The 21,923-nt window shown below is 33.2% G+C and overlaps 1 protein-coding gene across 4 annotated transcripts in view; it reads right to left on the reverse strand.

Moving 5' to 3' along the window:
• The window catches only part of SCYL2 (SCY1 like pseudokinase 2), a 57,918-nt gene that overhangs the window by 16,266 nt on the left and 19,729 nt on the right, over positions 1–21,923 (reverse strand). For all 4 annotated transcript variants that reach the window (XM_025048720.1, XM_015591559.2, XM_006914566.3 and 1 more), the window contains 8 exons: positions 18,426–18,583; positions 14,189–14,333; positions 8,815–8,964; positions 7,382–7,603; positions 6,815–6,931; positions 6,094–6,219; positions 4,990–5,166; positions 3,189–3,311 (listed from right to left, as the gene is read on the reverse strand). In XM_025048720.1, coding sequence (XP_024904488.1) covers positions 3,189–3,311; positions 4,990–5,166; positions 6,094–6,219; positions 6,815–6,931; positions 7,382–7,603; positions 8,815–8,964; positions 14,189–14,333; positions 18,426–18,583 — 1,218 coding nt within the window. The remainder of the gene's footprint in view (positions 1–3,188; positions 3,312–4,989; positions 5,167–6,093; positions 6,220–6,814; positions 6,932–7,381; positions 7,604–8,814; positions 8,965–14,188; positions 14,334–18,425; positions 18,584–21,923) is intronic.

Consider the following 21,923-nt stretch of genomic DNA (forward strand, 5'->3'; position numbering starts at 1 on the left):
ACCCTTTCTCATATATTAAAAAACATTTTGCATTTGCATAGCTAATTTGTCACACAGTTTGAAAGAAACGTCTTTGTATGTTATAACAACTGGTCCTTTTAACTATATAAAAGAATAGTTTTTATCAGTTTTCAATTTTACAGATGAGAAAACAGGCTTAGAAGACCTTACTCAAAATCGTTAGGTCATAAAACTAGTCTATGGTACCAAAATTCCCTGGTCTCATTCCTAATTTCTCTTCCTGATAACACAATTCTTCATTTATTTTTAAAAATAGGAAACTTAGGAGCATCTAGGTTGTTCTTCTTTTATAATGAGGAATAATTAAGACCAAGGTTATGTAAAACTATTCCTCTTAGCTGTTACATATATCCATATGATGGAATTTCTTAGCTGTTACATATATCAATATGATGGAATATAAAACAAGCATTAAAAAAATACCTTAAAAGACTGTTTAATAATATTGGGGAGAAAATGCAATAAAACATTATTATATAATCCAAGTTTTTAAAATGTGTATATACATGTGTCTGTCTATAGGCTTCGGAAAAAAGACTGGAAGGAGAGATCTGGAAATGCTGACTGGGCATCTCTGAGAGAGAATTTTAGTTTAGTTCTTTATATTTTTATGTACTTCTAAATTCTGAAATTTAAGCAAGTATAAATTATAAAAACAAGAAAAAAATCATTTAAAACATTCTTGTTAACTACTGCCATGCCACAGTGTAAAGAATTGGAACTGGGAACTCTGAATGAGGATAATAGAGAAAAAGGGGGATTAAATGAGAAAAGGAAAAGAACAAAAAATGACTGAGAACTTAATGGGCTGAAGAACATACATCTTAGATATCTTATAAGGGCAGACTGATATTTGTAGAAAGCATAAGAGAAAGGATTACTGAAGAAAATGGAAGTATATGTATCAGCAAAGGAGTTATTGACAACGTGGTAAGCTTAAGAACATTCATTTGTAGTCAGCAAAGAGAAATGAATTAACTACCAAGAATCTGTTAGCAAAGTGTTGAAAAGTATTTTATTTACTTTAACTTATTCCCCAATTTCTAAAAGGCAGATATTAAGAGAGTTATGTGTTTTTATCCACTCAAAACTATAATAATTAAGTGGATGGCATCATTGAGGATAAGAAATAAAAGCTACATTTAAGGGACCATTTTCCATAGGTAGGAGAAGAGAATGAACAAAGGTGAACAGTCAGTGAGATACTGTGCTTCTATTACCAGAGGATACCGTACTCAAGAAAGATCAGTCTTTAATTGAAGGGGGTGAGGAGGACCCTACTGTATAATTTAGCAGTAGGTTACAAAGAAGTAAATCTTATATTGTGATTAAATCACTTAGCAAAAAGAGAAGAGAGCTGTCTCCTCAGAAGATAGGATGAAGAACCCAAAAACAGGAGATTGAAAGAAAAACTCACGGAAGTCCAATTAACACATTCTCAGAAATTTCTGCCTCAGATTTTATCTTCTTTTATAATTGATGGTGGGGAGGGGAGAAGGAACATAGCTTCTATGTTTAATTTTAAAGGGAAATAATATAAAAAACTGATTCACAGATATATTTCTATTAATGCCTCTAAGGATCCTAACTTCTGTAAACCATCTTCTACTTTTCTAAATGTTTTTCTAAACTCTCTAGCCTCTTTAAATACACCTAAACTTCTTTAAAAATATCATTCCAAAAATGAATTTCAGAAGTTACTTTCAAGCCATCTACGTGCATGAAAGCTTGAGGAAAAGATTTTTGTTTCGTGCTCTTGCTTTAGGACTCTCACAGCTTAGACAGGCTTTATCAGACTCCTACCAAACGATGTTGATAACAGTTCACTGGACTGGTGACTAAATGCTTATATTGAATAAATATCAGAAATGCTGTTTTCTAAAACTCAGCAAAGTTGCACAAGTCAATGTGAATTATATATTAACAATTTCAATAAAATACTGGCTGATACTTATTGGCAAAACCAACCCGTGTACTGAGACAAATGGCCTTTCATATCACTTCCCTCTCCTCCCTAATCTCAGTGAATATAAAACCAGGCTGGCTACACACAGCCTGCAGGAATGTTTCAGCAAGCTACAACTGATGCTTTTGGAAAGGGCTAAAAAGTAGGATTAAGTATACCTTCCCCAATCATCCCATGCCAATGAGGCAAAGGCAGCATATCCTTACCTTTAAGAAGGCATGATCTTACAAAGAATAAAATTTTTAAGATCAACTTCACAACTATGAATCAACAAAAGAACTTAGCAAAGACTGAAATAAGTAAAAAAAAGTGACCTTATATGTGGTATTAGGCTCACATTAAAAAAAATAAAATTTTGGTCAATAACTTTTAAAAATTAAAATTGTTTTTCTTTACTATAATCTATACTATAATACAGAATTTCCATAATAACAAAGAAATTATAAACTTCAATATGAAACCATTTTTGCATGTTCTTAACATGCAAAATCACGTTCTTGACACAAGCATTTATTTTCCAAAGTAAACAAACAAACAAAAACCCCTCAATTATACTTTTAATAGTGATCTAAAATTTTTTCCCAGATAGCCCTAGAATCAAATTTTAATAGCAAAGCTACAAAATTAAATGTTGGGCAAAGTACATGGTGTTTTAACATCACCTTTGTGACACAACGGCATGACTATAAATGTGTTAGAAATGGACACACTAAATGACTATCTGCTTTTCTACCTGCTACACAAACTAACTGTAATGCAGGAGCAATGATACTTCTAAATAGAAGATTAAGTTACCAAGCACGAAAGAAAATTATGAATATGAGAAACCTACTAATGTTTTCATAAGAAAAAGGCATCTATATCTTTGATAATTTCATTCCTAGTTAATCACTCATTTAGGAAGAAAGTATATAATAATCCAAACTATAATAAATCAAACTTTCTGGATAAGTACATTTCTGATAGATAAAAGCAGTGTACCATTTTACTTCCTTAATACAGGTATTTGTCAATTACTTCTTTAAAGTAGTAAAGATTGGGTACATTTTAGTAACAGAGTATAATGCAATTCAATGGATTTATATATACTATTGAGTTTTATATAAAAGATTTATGACCCAAATCCCAAATGCACTTTACCTCTTTCTTTTGCTTTAAGAATCAAAATTGTCATTAAAGGGAAAAATATCAAATATTATACCTGGATCTGAATGGAAGGAGCCTCCAGTGCTCTGTAAACCATTGGCAGGACACTGTTCTTTATCTCATCAGGAGGAGTTTTGGTTAGTAGCAAATCCATCTTTTGTAGGAAAATTAACAAAATCTGTGTAGAAAAAGGGAACAACGTATTAAAGTCCAGAATCTTTATGAGATTTTTTATGCCAAAATTTAAAGTATCTTCTAAAGAATAAGTTATATATTTTTGACACTCACCATGTTGCTAGCCTGAGGGCATGGAAGACAAAAACATACAAATCAAGTCTCTTATATTTCTAGAAGCACAATATTTAACATCTGCACTAAGTTTAAACAAATAAAGACTAATTTCCTAATTTTCACATATCTTCAGTAATATATCACTCGCCCACAAGTACCAACTATCTGGAAAGCTACTGGGTAAAAAAATAAAAGCCTGAGGGTGGCAAAGTCAGATGGCCCAAAGAACTAACCTCCATCTCTCAAATTTCTATGAAGTTCAAGAGCAGAATAAAAGGTACAGAAACAAGGACTGCCAGGAAAAATTCTAGAAAGAAACATTTTTAATTTTCCCTGACCTTTCACCTAGCTGCCACCATATACCTAAATTATAAGTAACAAACTGCCCCTTCTTTTTATGCTGAATACTTAGTTTTGCCAAGGCTCAGTTAAAATTTTTCAGAAGAAACTTTTAGCTAGACTACTAAGGGAAAAAAGAGAACCAAAGAACGGAAGCAAATAAGAATTCAGGTGCTAGGTTTCTTAGGAGACTACTGTGACTGATGCATAGCTTAGTGAATATGTGGCTCCACTACTTCCCCCCCCTCCACGCCCGCCCCCCCCCACCCCAGCACTTGACCATGTTTGTGTAATTCTGATTCGAAGCTTACAGTCCCCCACCTCCCCTTTCCTTAGCCATAAGAACTCTTGCCTTATCACCACCAACTTCCTTTTGTTCCCCTTCTTTCAAGGGAAGGACTGCAAACAGACTGTCATAAAGCCATTAAATCAGGCAGTTGATAGTTTACTAATAAGCTATTGCCATGTGATGGCAGAAACAAGTAAAAATATTTACTATGTGCCATAAAATTTCATTTAATCTCAAACAACTTCTTTCATTTTGGAAATGAGCAAAATGGAAGCTTTAAGAGAGTAATGACTCATTCAAGTCATACTTTTGGTAAGGAGATAAAGAAGAACAGATTCGAACCCTACTGCCCTACTGCTCTTAAATCCAAGACTGCCTTGAATTTGGCAAATAAACACTTTACTAGAGTCTATTATCAGAGACTAATTATGTTTTTCACTTATAATACATACACATATTACTTCTGGGTGCTATAAGCATTTTCCCTCTTCTGGTGAAGCTTTTCATTAACAATACAATGAAGAGAAAATACTAGCATAAACCATCTACAAATAAAATACCGTGAATAAAAATCAAATAAAAAGAAATAATTAGAAGTGTAAGAGAAAAAGAAATATTTCTTTCCCCAAACCTATAACTTTCAATTAGGCCAAAGGGAACAGTATAATAGATGCAAAATCTCATTACAATTAGTTTCCTGAGATGGTAATTCATGGGGAGCTGCAGACATTTACTGGGAAAATTCAAGTATAATTTTAGGAATGATTCACTTCAAACATGCAAAATAGGTGACCGAGGGAAAAGAAAAGTCTCTCATACTTACCTCAACTTTTTTAAAAGTCACATATCTATTCCTATTTGTTTTCAATGATAGTCATCATTGACTAACATTACTGAATAACAGCAGATAAAGAGGAAAAAATATCTACATACATACCTGGATTGGCTCCTGCTGTTTAAAGACAGGGCCAAGTTCAGGTAGAATTAATTTGACATATTCTTCTTTGGTGCATTCTTCAGCAATCAGTAGAACATTGGGCAAAACAAAAGGTACCATGTCAGGGTTTACAAATTCTGAAGTCAAACAAGGCAAAATTCTCTGCACAATGACACGCTGAAAAGCAAAAATGTTTTCATTAAATGAAATTTGATTTCAGGTCTTTAGTATTAACATTGAAGTTACAGTCTAAGATCCCCAATCCCTTTGGGTAAAGTGACCATATAATTTATGGTTGAAACTAGGGCACTTTTAAGAGTAAAATGGGGTGCTATTGCTAATTATGCCAGGACAAAAGGTGTAACTTGGGAATGTCACAGATAAAAGGGGACATATAGCCATTCTGTCTTTAAGAAACCTTCCCGAATCAGTTTTCAGTGATGTTTTTCCTCTTAATTCCTTCATTACTCTTGATTCATATGACAATTTAAACACTGTTCTATATTGTTAACTGTTGTTTCATGCATGTTACACTTACTGTAAGGGCCTTGAGAGAAAGGACAATTTTTATGTTTCCTCTTTATTCTCCATAGTATCTAAATAAAGGGCTATACAAGCAGTACATAATCAATGAATGTCTGACAGATTAAACACTGGAGACATTTTTGCAACCAGAAATTATTAGTTTCCAACTAGTGGCTTCTTTAGCATTCACAAACAATTTTTAGACTATAGTACTATAGACTATAATAAGCCAGAGAGGGAGAGTTAGAGGAACTGAAGAGGCCAGTATCAACACTGAAATATCTCCTTTATTGTGAGACAGTGATCACCACAATGACAGCTTACGGCCTTCTCTTCTGACATTTAATGTCCAAATGCTGCCTTTGCACAGGTGGTATCCTTCTAATTTTTTTTATCCTATTTAATTATTTTTGGACAATGCGAAAAAAAAGGTTCACTAAACTTTTGGCTTCAATCTGCAGTCTTTTATAGTCATTTACGCAAAAGCTATATGTATTTCTTTGGAAGAGTTATCCTAAGTCAAAATAAACTTTAAATTCTAAAATCCTGACTATAATAAGAAACTGATGAACAACCAACCTTGGGCAGTTTTGGGAGAACCTTTGGAAGTCCTTTGAAAAACTGTGATTTCTGAAGATTATCTCTTTGGAATAAAGTGTCAAAATACTGCAGTGTTACTGCACCAACATCATCAAAGAATGGAATCTAAAAACAGAAAAATAAAATTATTTTGATAAATATTAAAGAACTCATATCTGGAACTGCCACAGTATGGCAAAAAATTATTCAGAATATTTAGCAAAATGCTAAAGACAACTTCATAATAATTCTAATTATAAAAATCAGAATAAATAAGTAATAAATTATTTTTCAAGTTCAGGTTTTCAGAATCAGTACTGTTGAGTTGGCTGGGGTAACACTTTCTTTACATAACTAGCAAAATATTGAAAGATTAAGTAAACTATCTTGATGGTATAAAGAGTACCATTTATCTATTAAAACCCATTCTTATATTAGTGAATTAGAGAGTTATGAATTCTTGGAGTGTCCAGAACTTCTGCACATCTAACTGTAACTGTTTGGACTCCTGTTTATTTGAAATCATAATTTTATATCAGAGCAATTATATACATAAATTATTTTACTATTTAAGATTAAAAGAAGCTGAATATTCAATATATTCAAGAATATAGATATTATCTGAGGACTATAGCTGACTAAACCTTACTTAAGGAGCACTTAATCTACTTTAACTGATTTTTGGTCCCTCTACCTAAGGCAGGAATTCATGAGTACTCACCTTTGTCATTTGATCTGCATCTGGTCGTACAGTTGGAGTTACATTTAACAGTAGCTTTACGTGTTCACGGACTTCCTCGGGTATATTTGTAAGTGAACTAGATCCTAAACGACTCAACTATTCAAAAGAGTAATTTTGAATAGTAATTATATTTAACTATAAAATATTAAAAAATCTGTGCATTTATATTGCCAATAGTGCATTTAAGAAACTTTTGAAATTTACTGAAAAATATATTTTTAAATTAAAACGAATTGCTAATTCTACTGTTGCAAGATAATAAAAACTTTTATCTTTAATACCCTAAATTGTTTATTCCTAAAACAAAATGCCCAATATTTCAGACAATTTCAATACTCACTCCAGTAAAAAAATGCCATGATTAAAGTTGTAACAAACTTTAACAAATCCTCATTAATTACAGAATTACTTTTGCTAAGTTTATTTTATGCAAACTTCAAATACGAGACACTCATCTCATTTTAGAAAATATTCTGAACACATTTTATAAAAGGTCAGAAATATTTAACACATTTTTAACGCAAGCAAATATATAAAGGCAAATACCTGATCCAACTGCCTACTGAAACTCTTGTAAATATCTTGTTTGTTAATTTCAAATATAGATTTCCCCTTGTTAAATACAGCATAAATGACAGTTCCTAAAGAGTACATATCACTAGCTGTTTCACAGCTCACAGAAAGTATGTATTCAGGAGCCAAATATTCAGGATTTGGAAGACACAATGATGGTAAATTTGGGTCCCATTCTTTACAAGGAAACTTGGGCTATAATAAGAAAGAAAAAAGATTACATAAACATTTCAAATTAAAGCAAACCACTATCAAGCAGTAACAATTTATTTTTAAATTTATACTTAGTCATGCAAGTAAAAATGTCATCACCACCTTCAATCCTCAAATTCCCAAATCTGGGAAGTGCATGCAATGAATTGAGAGATAAGAAAAAGAACTATCATAACTGTGAGATTACTGGAGCTCCAGACAAATCATCACTATAAGAAAAGGTATGAATGTGAAAAGGTCTGGCCTGTTTTATGACACCCAGGCTTCAAGTCTTATGCGCTCAAACAGATTATTGTTTGAACCTTGTTCTTTCACTACCTAGCTATGTGTTTTAGTTAATAGGTTCAAAAAAGGTTGCTGTTAAACAAATGTATCAAAAACAGATCCAGCACAGTGTCTGACCCATAGTATATACTCACCAATACGAATTTTTTCTGCTTCTCTTAAAAATGTTTACCAAATGACAAATCATCTTAGAACAAATCAACATCCTTTTAATAACTATATATAGTAAAAACTTGAAATATTGCAGTGTTTTCCTAAGTATATATAGGCAGGTTATCATAATCACTAAGTAACAGGTACTTTGAAACCAGAAAAACTGGATTGAAATCCTAGCTCTCCACTTACCACCTGCCTAAACTTAGGCAGGTTATTCTATGAACCTAATTTACTCATCTGTATTATTTCTATACCTCACTTGTTAGCTACTATAATCATTGCTATTGTCGTTATCATGCTCCCTAAAGAAGATTCTGTGGTCCAATAAGTTGGGGAAATACTGCTAGAGATTCACAATGTTTGTTAGTGTATTTGACATTCTGGGAGGGGAAAAAAAACCTACTTAACCCAATAGTTCTCAAATTTGTTTAACTCTAGCATCCTTTTCTCAAGTAACATTAACTATTGTGGAATTAATGAGCTAAAGAACATTCTTAGGTATAATGAACACTAGAAATTTTCTATACATTTAAACATACTATTGTCCCATGTAGCCTATTTCTTTATATTTATGAGGCTTATAAATTCTTTAATCCATTTCAGATGCAATCACAAATTTCCACAGCTTTAAAAATTAAAACACTGGGACTCAATTATATTTTTTATTTCAGTCACTCCTAATAAATAACAAATTTGAAGAAATAAAAAATATTTAAATATAAAAAAAAATGGAAGACTAAAACGCTCATTACCTCTTGTTCAGAAGGATTGGTTGATGATACACAAAAATCAAAGCCCATTATTTTCCAGGCTCCACTTTTATTCAAAATTATATTTTCAGGTGTAATATTTCCATGAACCATTTTCACACTGCTATGCAAAAATGACAATCCTTCAGAAACCTGGAAGAAAAAAGATATTTTTATATTAAATAAAACTCCTTCTGATTACAATAATAAAATGTCTTATAAATCATAACTGCTGCTTCTCCCAATAAAAAATGTCAGATAACAAATTTCATCATAAATGCAAAAGTGTAGATATCTCAGTTGCCAGGACAATATAAGCATTAACAGGAAAGGCTCAGTTTTATAATCAGGGTTACAAGTGCCTTTCTATATCCACATGAGCAAAAGAAAAGATAATATAAAAGTACTTTGCTATCCAAATTTACTCAATTCCTGAGTTTGAAAAGTGAGGAAATCTTTGATTCCTGAGTTAGAGACAGTAAATATCAAGAGATATCTTGTCAATTTGATTCTAATTAATGTTTTTAGATACTTACACTTCATATTGAAATTCTATTTTTCTGAATAGTAGTACTATGCTCAGTTTTCAAATATTAACTGATGTTCAATCATTCTCACACTGGATTAGTATTTGGTACCTTTTCTATTTGTGCCTAAGATTACCATGAGACTTATTAACCAAAAATAAAGGCTGGATCTCTATTTCCAGAAGTAGACTTTGGCAAACTAATTAATGCTCTCTAACTTCCAGGACACCATTCTCCCAGGTTTTCCTCCAACTCCACTGGTCACCGCTTTTCGGTTTATTTTTCTGGTCCTTCCTCATTACCCTAACCTCCTGGATTCAACGTTTGGACCTCTGAGTTTTCCATCTACTCTTTCTCAGTATTTGTAGTTATAAATACCTTCTATATATTATTACTCCCAAGTATCTCCAGGCTGGGCCTCCATTCTCAAGATGAGAACTGATTATCTGCCTTCTTGACTTCTCTCCCCTTGAATGCTTATGAGCACCTCAATCTTTAAAGAATTTATAACTGAGCTTCCCCCACATTTCAATTCTCTCCTCCTGCAGTCTTTCCCATGGCCACTTCAATTTTTCCAGTTGCTCTGGATAAAAACCTTTGAGTTATCTTGTGTTATTCTATTTTTCATATAGAGCAAACCCATCTGCAAATCCCAATACTTTCTCCATCAAAATACACTAAGAATTTGACCCTGTCTTAGCTACCTACTCTATCCTGGACTACCATTCTCTCTGGCACCTACCTCATCTGTATTACTGTAGCAGTCACTTTTCTTCTGCTCTTATTCTGCTACATAGTTTAATTTCCAATACAGCAGCTAGACTAATTCCGTAACATAACAAAACATAACCCAGACCATGTTACTTTCCTGCTCAAACCTTCCAAAAGCTTTTACTCCTCTGCACCACTCAGGTATTTCCTTGAACATGTCATGCATGATTCTATCTCACGGATTCTGCACTTGCTGTTCTCTCTGCCTAGATCATTCTTCTCCCAGGCATCTATATGGCCTGCTTCTTTGTTTTCAGGTCTTTACTCAAATATCCTCTTTTCATAGGTAGATTTTTTAGACTACTCCATTCAAAAGCACAAATCCCCTTTGCTCCACCCCCGCATCCAAACTACCACCTCTTCCCCCTTCACTTTTTTTCTCCACAAGCATTTATCATTATAATCTAATATATAATAATAATCTACCGATGTCACCCCAATAATTTAATAAGAAAGAACTAGAGAACACTCATTTTCGAATGAGTGTTCTCTAGTTCTCTAGATATTTACTTACTGTAAGTTCTGAAAGGTAGGAATTTGTGTCTGTTTTATTCACTGCCATACCTTCAGCACCCAGAACTGTACCAGGTATATAGCTGACCAATAAATATTTGCTTAATAAACAAATATGAGAATTCTCTGAAATATCCTTTATAGTTTCCAATGTGAAGGCAAGTCAACAGTAAAGGGTGTAAACAGTACTACTTTAAAAGGTATCTGGATTCCTGTCTCCACTTCATCACTTACTAGCCTTGCTACTATGAGGAAGTCACTGAACCTGTGTAGGTCTCAGCTGGTAAATTATTTCAAATGATGGTATATCAACTTCTTAATAAATGTGGGAAATCACATTAGACTCCACAACACTCTCAACTCCCATTCGCAGAGTCAGTCATGAGGGCCTATTCTACCTCTGCATAGGTACTTCACTCTGTATCTCTATTCCTTCCTATGATTTTTGACCAAGATTTTTTTAAACTTCCATTAACTTTTTTTGCATGCAAGCACTATGCTAAGCACTTATAAGTTACATATTTGATTCTGAAAAATAACTCTATATATAGTATGTTGTATTTCCCATATGTTTTCCTTACCCCGAAATTCTCTCCTACAATAGTAGCCCTAAGATGCACATTCAACCAGGTCATTTGCCTGCTTAAAATCCTTCAGTGTTCCTCATCACCAATAATGCCTTTTTCAATCTTTTCAGTTTCATTTCGCCACTCTCTGAGATACAACCTACTACTTCTAATTACCTGAATATTTATCTTCATTGACTAATACAATAAGCAATGAGGGAGTTAACAATATTTTTCGAATGAGTGTTCTCTAGTTCTTTCTTATTAAATTATTGGGGTGACATCGGTTAATAAAATCATATAGGTTTCAAGTGTACAATTCAATAATACATCATTTGTATATTGCATTGTGTATTTACCACCCAAAGTTAAATTTCCTTCTATCACCACATATTTGACCCCATTTACCCCTATCTATCTCCCCCTTCTCCACCTTCCCTCTGGTAACCACTGATCCACTGTCTCTGTCCATGAGTCTTTGTCATGTTTATTTGATGCTTTCCGTTTTTTATATCCCACATATAAGTGAAATCATATGGTTTTCAACTTTTTCTGTCTGACTTATTTCACTTATCATGATAATCTTGAGATCCACCCATGTTGTTGCATTTCATCTTTTCTTATGGCTGAGTAGTATTCCAGTCTATATGTACATCTTCTTTATCCAATAATCTATCATAGGACACTTCGGTTGCATCTATGTCCTGGCCACCATGAATAATGCTGCTATGAACACTGAGGTGCATATATCTTTGCAGATAAATGTTTTCAGATTTTTGGGATAAATACCCAGAAGAAGGATTGCTGGACCATATGGCAATTTAATTCTTAGTTTTTTGAGGAACCTTCATAGTGTTTTCCATAGTGGCTAAACCAATTTGCAGTCCCACCAGCAGTGTATGACAGTTCCTTTTTCCTCATATCCTCTCCAACACTTGTTATTACTTGTTTTGTTGATAACAGCCATTCTAACAGGTGTGAGATGATATCTCATTGTGGTTTTAATTTGCATTTCCCTAACGGCTAGTGAAGTTGAGCATCTTTTTCTATGTCTATTGGCCATGTGCATGTCTTCTTGGGAGAAGTGTCTATTCAGCCCTTCTGCTGGTTTGGATATTTTTTTGTTGTTACTGAGTTGTATGAGCTCTTTGTATATTTTGTATATTAGGCTCTTATAGGTTGTTTGCAAATATATTCTCCATATTTTGTCTAATGCCTTAGAGTTTTCAGTGTACAGGTCCTTCACATGCTTCATTAGGTTAAATGTTCTCAAGTTCTAACACATTTGAACACATGAAATTTATTTAAGATTTACATTTTTAAGAACACTTATTCCTTAAATATAATTTATAAAACATGCAAAATTTTTCAAAGCTATAAAAGTTTTCCTAACTTTATGAGGAAAAAAAACCTTATTGTATGTTTATAGTATATTTCAGGTACTAATTTGGTAGGTGCTTTCACATAATTATCTCAGATAATCTTTGGAACCATTTTATAGCTGGGGAAAAAAAGTTTAGATGCTTACTACAAAGCTACAAACATAAAGACAGACATATAGACTAATGGAACCAAACAAAAAACCTAGAAATAAACTCAATGAATATGGTCAAATGATTTTCAACAAAGGTGCCAAGACCATTCAATGGCGAAAGAAAAGAAATTTAAACCAGTGCTGGGAAAATTGTATATTCACATGTAAAAGAATGAAGTTGGACCCTTATCTTAAACATATATAAAAATTAACTCAAAAAAGATCAAAGACTTAAACGTAAGACCTAAAACTATAAAACCCTTAGAAGAAAACATAGGGAAAAGCTTTGAGACACTGGATTTGTTAATGACTTCTTAGATATGACACCAAATGCACAGGCAACAATAGAAAAAGGACATAAATTGGATATATCAAAATAAAAAAACTTCTGTGCATCAAAAGGACAAAATTAACAGAATGGAAGAAAACATTTGCAATTCATATATCTGATAAGAAGTTACTATATAAAACATATAAAGGACTTCTACAAGTCAACAACTGAAAAACAATTTGATTCAGAAATGGGCAAAGGACTTGAACAAACATTTTTTAAAAGAGGTTATACCAATGGCCAATAACACATAAAAGATACTCAAATTCACTAACTATTAAGGTAATGTGAATTAAAACCATGATATATCATTAGGATGGCTATCATCAAACGTCTGAAAATAGCGAATGTTGGTGAGGATGTGGAAAAATTAGAACCCTTGTGTATTACTGGGAGAACTGTAAAATGGTACAGCTGTTATAAAAACCAGTATCCTGGTTCCTCAAAAATTTAAAACTAGAAATGTCATATCATCGAGTGATCCTACTTCCGGGTATATCCCCAGAACTGAAAAGGTCTTGAAAAGACATTAGTACACCCATGTTCATAGCAGTATTACTCACGATAGCCAAAAGGTAGAAACCCAAGTGCCCATCTACAAATGAATGAACATAAGGTGTGAACACAATGGAAAAATATTCAGCCTTAAAAAGGATGGAAATTCTGACACAACATGGATGAACCTTGAGGACATTGTGAAAACACCAGTCGCAAAAGGAAGAATACAGTATGATTCCACTTATGTGAGGTACCTAAAGTAGTCATATTTGTAGAAACGAAAGTAGAATCGTGGTTGTCAGAGACCAGGGAGTGAAGAGGGGAGAATGGGGATTATTGCTCAATGAGTAAAGCTTCAGTTTTACAAGTTGAAAGAATTCTAGAGATGGATGGTGGCAATGGTCACCAACAGTGTGAACATACTTTAATGCCACTAACCTGTACACTTAAAAATGATTAAGACAGTAAAATTTATGTTATGTGTATTTTACCACAATTAAAAAATATATACTGTTAAGAGAATAAGATAAGCCACAGACTGGAAGAAAATATTGTAAATCATGTATCTGACAAAGGACTTGTGACGACAACTCTAAAGGAAAAGAACTCTTTTCACACAATGAATAAAAATACATACCTGAAGCAAACCATATTTGGTTTCTACATCATAAAGTTTATAGTCCTTAATGTCTGGAGACACAGGGGAAGGTAGATTTTCCCAGTTACCTAGAACATTGGCTAAACTGGCAAAAACTGGTTCTGTACAAAATGCCAAGCAATCCCTGTTTTAAAAAAGAAAAAGTTATTTAATTTTTTCCCACATTAGCAAAATCAAATATACATAAAATATGAGTGGTCCTATTAAACTATCAACAAGAAGGTAAACTACTTGATTTATTTTCAGCATTAACCTAAGACACTTAAACTAGCAGAACAAAGTCAGAAAGCTTTGTATATGAATTATACTGGATAAATCACTCAACAGTCTTTAAAACTAAGTGTTGTAACAATTGTGATACATTTTTAAAACTTAAAAACTCAGTAAATAAAATAGTTCAACTATGCTTTTCTGAATGACCGATATTCTTTAAGGAAAACCAATGAACTAATTAAAAATATTATTACATTATACCTACGATATTATTCTCATTTCTAAGGCTATAGTTTTCAGAATATCTCAAAGGAACTGTAGATTTCCCACAGATATCTTTAGAGCAAAAGGAGTCAGGATGAAGGGTAGGTTTCCTATAACCAGCTCGATCAGAGCAGCTTTGCTTTTAATCTATTTTATATATCACTTTGAAAGGTGTCATGATTTTTTAATGTTTAAAATTATTGCTCTTTGATGTAAAAGAATTTAGAAATTCAGAAAATGTTAGATATTGACATTCAATAGCTTTATATATAGAGAGAGAGTAATGATCAAGAGCTCAGACTTTGAAGACAAATATCCAACTTCAAGTCCCAGCATCCCTATTCCTTGACATTATGACTCTGGAAACCATGGCCCTGAATCTCACTTTGCTCACCTGTAAAATGGTAATAAAAAGACCATCTTGAAGTGTTACCGTGAAGACCAAATGAGATATGCATGCAAACAAAGTATATAGTACAATGACTAGCATGTAAACTCGATAAATGCTTACTATTGCTATTAAAACTACCAAGTGTTTGAGACTCAAGCCCAAACAATTTTATGCCTGGGCTTAGGCTCTGGCAATGGAAAAATACAAGGTACTGTATTTTCTGCACATTGGCAATACCTGTTTAACGGCAAGTATGCCCTTTGCTGTTTCATCCGTGTAATACTGAGTAACTTTTCTTTTGCCATGAACCCACTTTTCAAATGAAAGCAATATGCAGAAGCTCAATATATTAAGAGATAAAGACAGAGCTCCTTAAGTTGAGGGAGAGGGTCGCACGGTCCTGCCTGCTTGGTCATCATCAGGGATGCTCTCTTGTTCTTTACTCCCACACTACACTCATTAACGCAGTGGACAAAAGCCTTTCATTTGCTGAACTGTCCTGGAGGAAAACTGCTCAAATATTCTTTAAGTCTTTTCTATAGTTTCCTACGATTCCCAGGATTCATTTATTTTAGCAACTCTTTATTTTTCTCCTCTCTGTCTTGACCCTAAAATCACTCTTGGTCACATCAACATCCATATGACTATCTTTCAAGCTCAAAGGTCTTGACTTTCATGAAGATTCATTTCCATCGTCATTACACACACCAGAAGTGCTATATCTTCTCTCAAGGACCACCCTCTTCAACCATGGCTATGTACTAACTATTTATCTCCTACTCTTTAAGCATCTCCATCAAATCCAGCTTACCAGTAGTCTTACTCAACAAATTCGAACTATTCCTCCTGACTATACTTGATTCCTTTCTTGTCCCCAACAACCTCAACAATAACTATCGCTCTTACTAACTTTTACTGAGTAAACCCATATTAACCCTAAGTAACCATCACAGGTTTCTTTTACTTCCGTGTTTATGACATAAGCTGAAGGACAAAAGAGAACACTCAAATCTTTATAAATTCACAATGTAAAGTCACATAGTGTGCTCTAACCTTGATCTTTATTTTTCGAGATTCAAGACCATTCCTTCACAGCTCTCTTATTTAACTCCTCATTCCATGGCCCCTTTACCCACTACTCACGTATTACCCAATTTCTACTTAAAAAAAAAAAATCATCTAACATGAATAATCTAATTTCCCAGGTCTTCACCTCAGTATATTATTGATTCAAATATCCTCCTCAAAGTTCTTTCAAGTTCCTTCTCTGTAACTTCATTTGCATATGATGCCTTCTCTGCTGGGCTCTTTTATATCTATTTTCTAGCTTCCAAACTGCCATCCTACAGATATTATTGAATATCAATAACCACCTCTCACTAGTCAAGTGTAATGGATTCTTCTCAGTCCTTACTTTCTTTTTATTTTGTGATGTCCAGTGTTAACAAGTCCATTTTTCCCTCCTTTGGGTTCTATGACATGCTGCCAATTTTTTTTCCTGCCACGTGACAATGATCCCCCTCCAGTTTCTTTCCCTGGCCCTTCTTTCCCCTCCACATTTCAAGTTCTATACTCAATACTCTGCTCTTTTTCACTCATGCTCTTAACAAATTTTTTTTATTTTCCATGGTTTTAAAGACTGTGTCTGTGTTTCCCATACACATCACCAACTCTGGGTTTTGATCTGGATTTACTTTCCCATAGCACATTTCTTTTAGATAATTCCAGTATCATCTCTGCATTATTAAGTCATTAAAAACTGGGAATTTTCTTTTCCTTCCCTAAAGTGTTCCTATATCTACCAATGCTACTGCAATTTTTACAACCTAACAATAAAGATGCGTTAAAGTAAACTTGGAATTGTCTTTCTTCATGATTGCTAATAAATCCTTAGTTCTATAACATTTAAGTCACTGTAACAGAAGCTGCAGGGACAGAGAAAAATATAAACATTTGTCCTTCTCCCCTCAAAGAACTTATAATGTAATGATGAAATACAGGATAAAATAACAAAAATGGGTAGCATTCTGATATAGACCCTGATAAGTAAATACTTCAGAGGAAATAGCACTAACATATATGGAACCAGGTAATCTCAGGACAAGTGTGCAAGTGGGGCAAACAAAACTTGGTCTACTTTGGGAAAGAGGGATCACAATAGTCGAGTGCTACATAAGAGACAACTAGTATAGTCTTCTTCTGGGTTTATTCATGAAAAGAAGGGCAATAGAAATATTATTATGGTAAGAGACATATAAGAGTATTGCTGGGTAGGCACAGTATGGTACAGTGAGGACGAAAAAACATGGGCTCAGAATCAGAGTGCCATAACTATGTGGCTTAAGTAGTGTCTCTGTTCCTCAGTTTTTCTACATAATTGTGAGAATAAACAGATATAAAACATTCAGTACAGTTTTTCACATGGAAAATATTAGTTTTTCTTTTCTGGGTTGAAAGAAAGGATCTTGTGCCTTTGGGAAGGAGGGTAGTGACAGTGGGTTATTCAAGATTCCAAAGTAAGAATTATGCAGAAATCTTATAAAATAGATAAAAGCAAAATTGTCCTTTCTGAACAGAGTGGGGAAGCCTAGAACCTGTTTTCTTCACCTGCCTGTTCCTCCCCTCCCCTTAAAATCCTAGGGTCCACAAAACACAATCGGCAAACTGGTTAAGATCTTCTGAATTAAGGGAGGTGAATATCATCTGCTAAGTAAGGAGGAAGAAAGGAATAAATTTGGGATTAAGAGTAACGTGGAAAAGATTTATATAGTTAGGGTTATCCATGGCATATTAAAAGAACCACAAGCTTAAAGCCACAGGCTTAAGGATCCAGTTAAGATAACACAACATAAATTTCATTTTCTTGTCATTCTCAGAAACAGTTCTTAAGCTCATCTTTAAGAAAAATAGATGGTAGAGTAACTGAGGGATATGAAATGACATGCTGGGCATAGTAAGAAGTTAAATGTCTACAACAGTACCTGGAACACACATTTAAAAAGCCCTCAAATAATGAATCAATGAAAAGGGGTCAAGAAATTCTAGCAAATTAACAAGAACAGCTACTTTCAGGCAGGGACTGTACCTTGTTCTCTTGCATCTCCCATTTTGATTGCTGTAGTGCTGAGCAAATACATTCAAGGCCAATGTAAAGAAAGCTTCAGTTAATATTTCAGAAATAGACATATACATAGAATATGCAAGTAAATTTGTGGAAATACCTAATCCATAAGAATGCAACACTCAGTTTATATAATTTTTTCACTGACTGTATAGACAGACTTCATATATAGTTATTTTCCACATTTGTTCAGGAAGTCTCTTATGTAAGCTTTTATAAAAATTTACCTGGATTCTTCTAAAGGATGCTGGACAGTAAGAAGTCGAGGGTGTCGTAGTCGAGTTAACTGCTGGACTCCTCGTTTTAGAGAATCGATGATTTGATCCTTTTCAAATTTTTGATATTTGTCCATCAACTTTTTATCAAAGACAAAAACAGCCACTTCCTAATTTAAAAAAATGTATAACTAATTTTAATCAAGAATATATAAAAGTAATATTTAGGTGTCACGACAGCCTACAAATAACTAAAAACTAAAGCTGTGCAAATTCTAGCATCATTGTAATACCTTTCTGATATAAAAAAGTTAGTTTCTTCATAATTAGTAAATCTCAATATTTTTAAAGGTATATGACCTAGAGCCCTCATCTAAGGAGAACACAGAAAATCTCCACATTTTTTAACTCTGGTATCAGAGGTACACACAAACAGTGTGCAGTGTGTTGTCCCCTGTTTAGTAATCTCCTATATAACCAGAATTCAAATAAAAGTTAAAATGTTTAAAAATTCATAATACTATTCACAATAATAACCTTGGAGTAAACTACAAAATTTTGAAATGCTTTTTGAAAGAAAGGTTATACATGTCAGGGAGTGCTTGATTATACAAAAACTCAATTTATAAGCATCTTTTACATATAATTAACCTACAATCTCTCTCTCTCTCCTTCTACCCTAACCCCATCTTGTTTTGGGTATAAATGGGAATGATTACAGGACGATGCTCCCTCATCACCTCTCTTTGAGATCATTCACAGCTTATTTTATATTACTAAAATCGCACACCTTCCTTAACTATCTTCTTCTTTCCATTCTTTCTCAGTTACCCAAAGAAAAAGAATTCCCATCCGATTACCCCATCTTAACAAATCAGTAAAAAAATAACCATATTAATAGCTGATGTATTACTACTGTGTACATCAGTGTTGCTAGATCTCCATCATAAATGCAAAGAAAACTGATAAAGCTAAAAGAAAAATTAGCGAAGAATCAATGCTAGTCTTCCAAAATTCTTTGGAAGATTTTTGAATGGCTCTTCTAGAATTTCCATAAAAGTCTCTTTCAAAAGCCTCTAATTAAATCTACTACTACTAAACTATCAATATCCAAGACATTATCTTCCTTTTTATTGCTGTTCTCTTCTAATTATTTTTGCCATATTATAATTATACTTCTCACAAGTTATATAGTTTTCACAAGTTATAGTTTTCACGTGTATGTATATATATGAATTAAAGACTTTAGAGAATTGAGTCTCCAAAAAATGGTAACATAAAGGGACAATTTAATAACTCAATTTTAACATCACATTCCCCAAACATCAGTGTGTTTTTTAGAAATTATTCCATTCCTCACAGCAACACCATGAGACAAGTTATTATCCTCACTTCACAGATGAGGACATTGTAAAGAAAATAAATGTATTATCTAAGATGTCACAATTGGTAAGGTGAAGAATCAAGATTCGAAACTAGACAGTCTAAGGGGCCACATTCTTTCTTAGCCAATACACCATTCTGTCTCCCCAGAAATACAGGGACAATAAATATGGAGCACTCCAGTAAAACATGACATATGCCTTCAGGAAATCATATGAATGAGAACTTTAAATAACACTTATATATAAAATTACATAATCTTAGCTCTCTTGATCATTATGAGACACAAGACAACCAGGAGCTAAAAGTGTTATGTAATATTAATTTGAACTAAAAACGAATGACCTAGAAGTTCAAGTTCCTATCTCGCTATCCATATGCACAATCTTATTTTAGTAAAGTTCTGCTATAACACATTTTATAAATGCATCTAATTTAAGTGTGTTTATTTTTTTCAAGATGTTTTAAGCCTTTTAAAAAAGATCATGTGAAATGGCTCGAGCTCTTGAAGTGTCACCATCCTTGAGAAGGAACACTGCAGTTCATAAAGAAAGAAAAAACATAATTTTCTCTTAGACATTCATTAATTCTTTTAGGTCAAAGATACCTATATAGGTCAAAATAGGTTATCAACTACCTTAAAAATATTTTCTTTATGCCATCAGTTAATTAAAATTAACCAATTTCAACACAGTTGTTACTAATTAACTAACCCCTTAGGCCTCATACTGACTGCACCTCAAAACCTTTCATCAGAATAGACTACCATCTAATTTCTAATTTGTTTTCCTTCTACTATTTCACTATACTATCCACTCTGCTAAAACATATCACTTGTGTAAAAATCCCACCACCTTATATGTATTATAAGCTTCTTGAACAAAGAAACTACGCCTTAAGTATCCCTGTATCCACCACAGGACCTAGAAGACACACAGATGTTTATTGCCTACTGGTAGTTGATAAAGATAAGCAAGTACTAGAAGCTTTTCATTATCATCCTGAATTAAAATCGTTTTCAACCTTTCATTATGAAAATTTTCAAACATACAAAAAGACAATGTAGTGCAATCATCCAATACATCTTCTACTTAATAGTCAACAACTGTTAACTCTAATTAAAATTTGAGACTCTTTTTTATACAAAATTATTGAAACAACATGTAAGCAATATTTGGCACTCTACTGTTTATTCACTTCATATTCTTTAAAATACATTAGCAAAGAAAGTTACCCACGGAAAAGTATTTTTTCTCAATAGCCTATCTTTAAACAAAATTATTCTAAAAACGAATATTTGTCAAAATAGAGGCTGTATCTTTTTATATAGGCATAATTTATAATTTCACTCTTTACAAAATTGAATACTTACTGAAAACAAGATAAAGTAATAAAATCTAAGTTAATGTGGATAAATGTGCCCAGGATTTCCCAATAGCAATCATCACCTCCACTAACCTATCCCTCGCAGCCACTGGAGATGGTTTCTGAAACACAGACATTCCTTGTGATCTCTATTATATGACTGTCCATAACTGGCCAGTGGTGACTGCCAAACACCATACTCTTCACTTTTCATGTGATTTTGGGACAATGTATCTTTCTCAAAATGATAAAACAAAATCTAAATTTTTATTTAGATTAAATTAAAAATAACTTGGTTTTGAGAAGACTGAGAGATAAGATATACCCCTTAAAATTGTGAGAGATAGGCTATGATCATTTTTGATCCAAGCAACTTGACTAGCACATTCAGCTTTATACAATGGTTTCCTTTATCTTAAACTTTTAACTTATTACAATTTAATTACTTATAATTTAATTATTCCTTTGTCTACACAATATTAGCAAGCCTCATCCACGAATACTGACATCTGGAGAACCTAACACAGATTTTGCAGAAAAGAAGGGACTATATTCAAGCCTACATTTGGTACAGTGGATAAAACATGAACAACAGTTAAATATTTATTACATAATTTAAAAAATAAATTGATCTTCATTATGCTTATTGGAATAGTTATTTAACTGGGAGGGGGGGGGTGCTATGAAGCTTAGGAAGCAGTCAGGGCAAAAGAAACAGGCCAACGAATATGTCTTTTTTGCCAAAATAAAATTGAAGCTGCC

Source organism: Pteropus alecto, unplaced genomic scaffold (assembly GCF_000325575.1).
Source record: "Pteropus alecto unplaced genomic scaffold, ASM32557v1 scaffold94, whole genome shotgun sequence".
Taxonomy (NCBI): domain Eukaryota; kingdom Metazoa; phylum Chordata; class Mammalia; order Chiroptera; family Pteropodidae; genus Pteropus; species Pteropus alecto.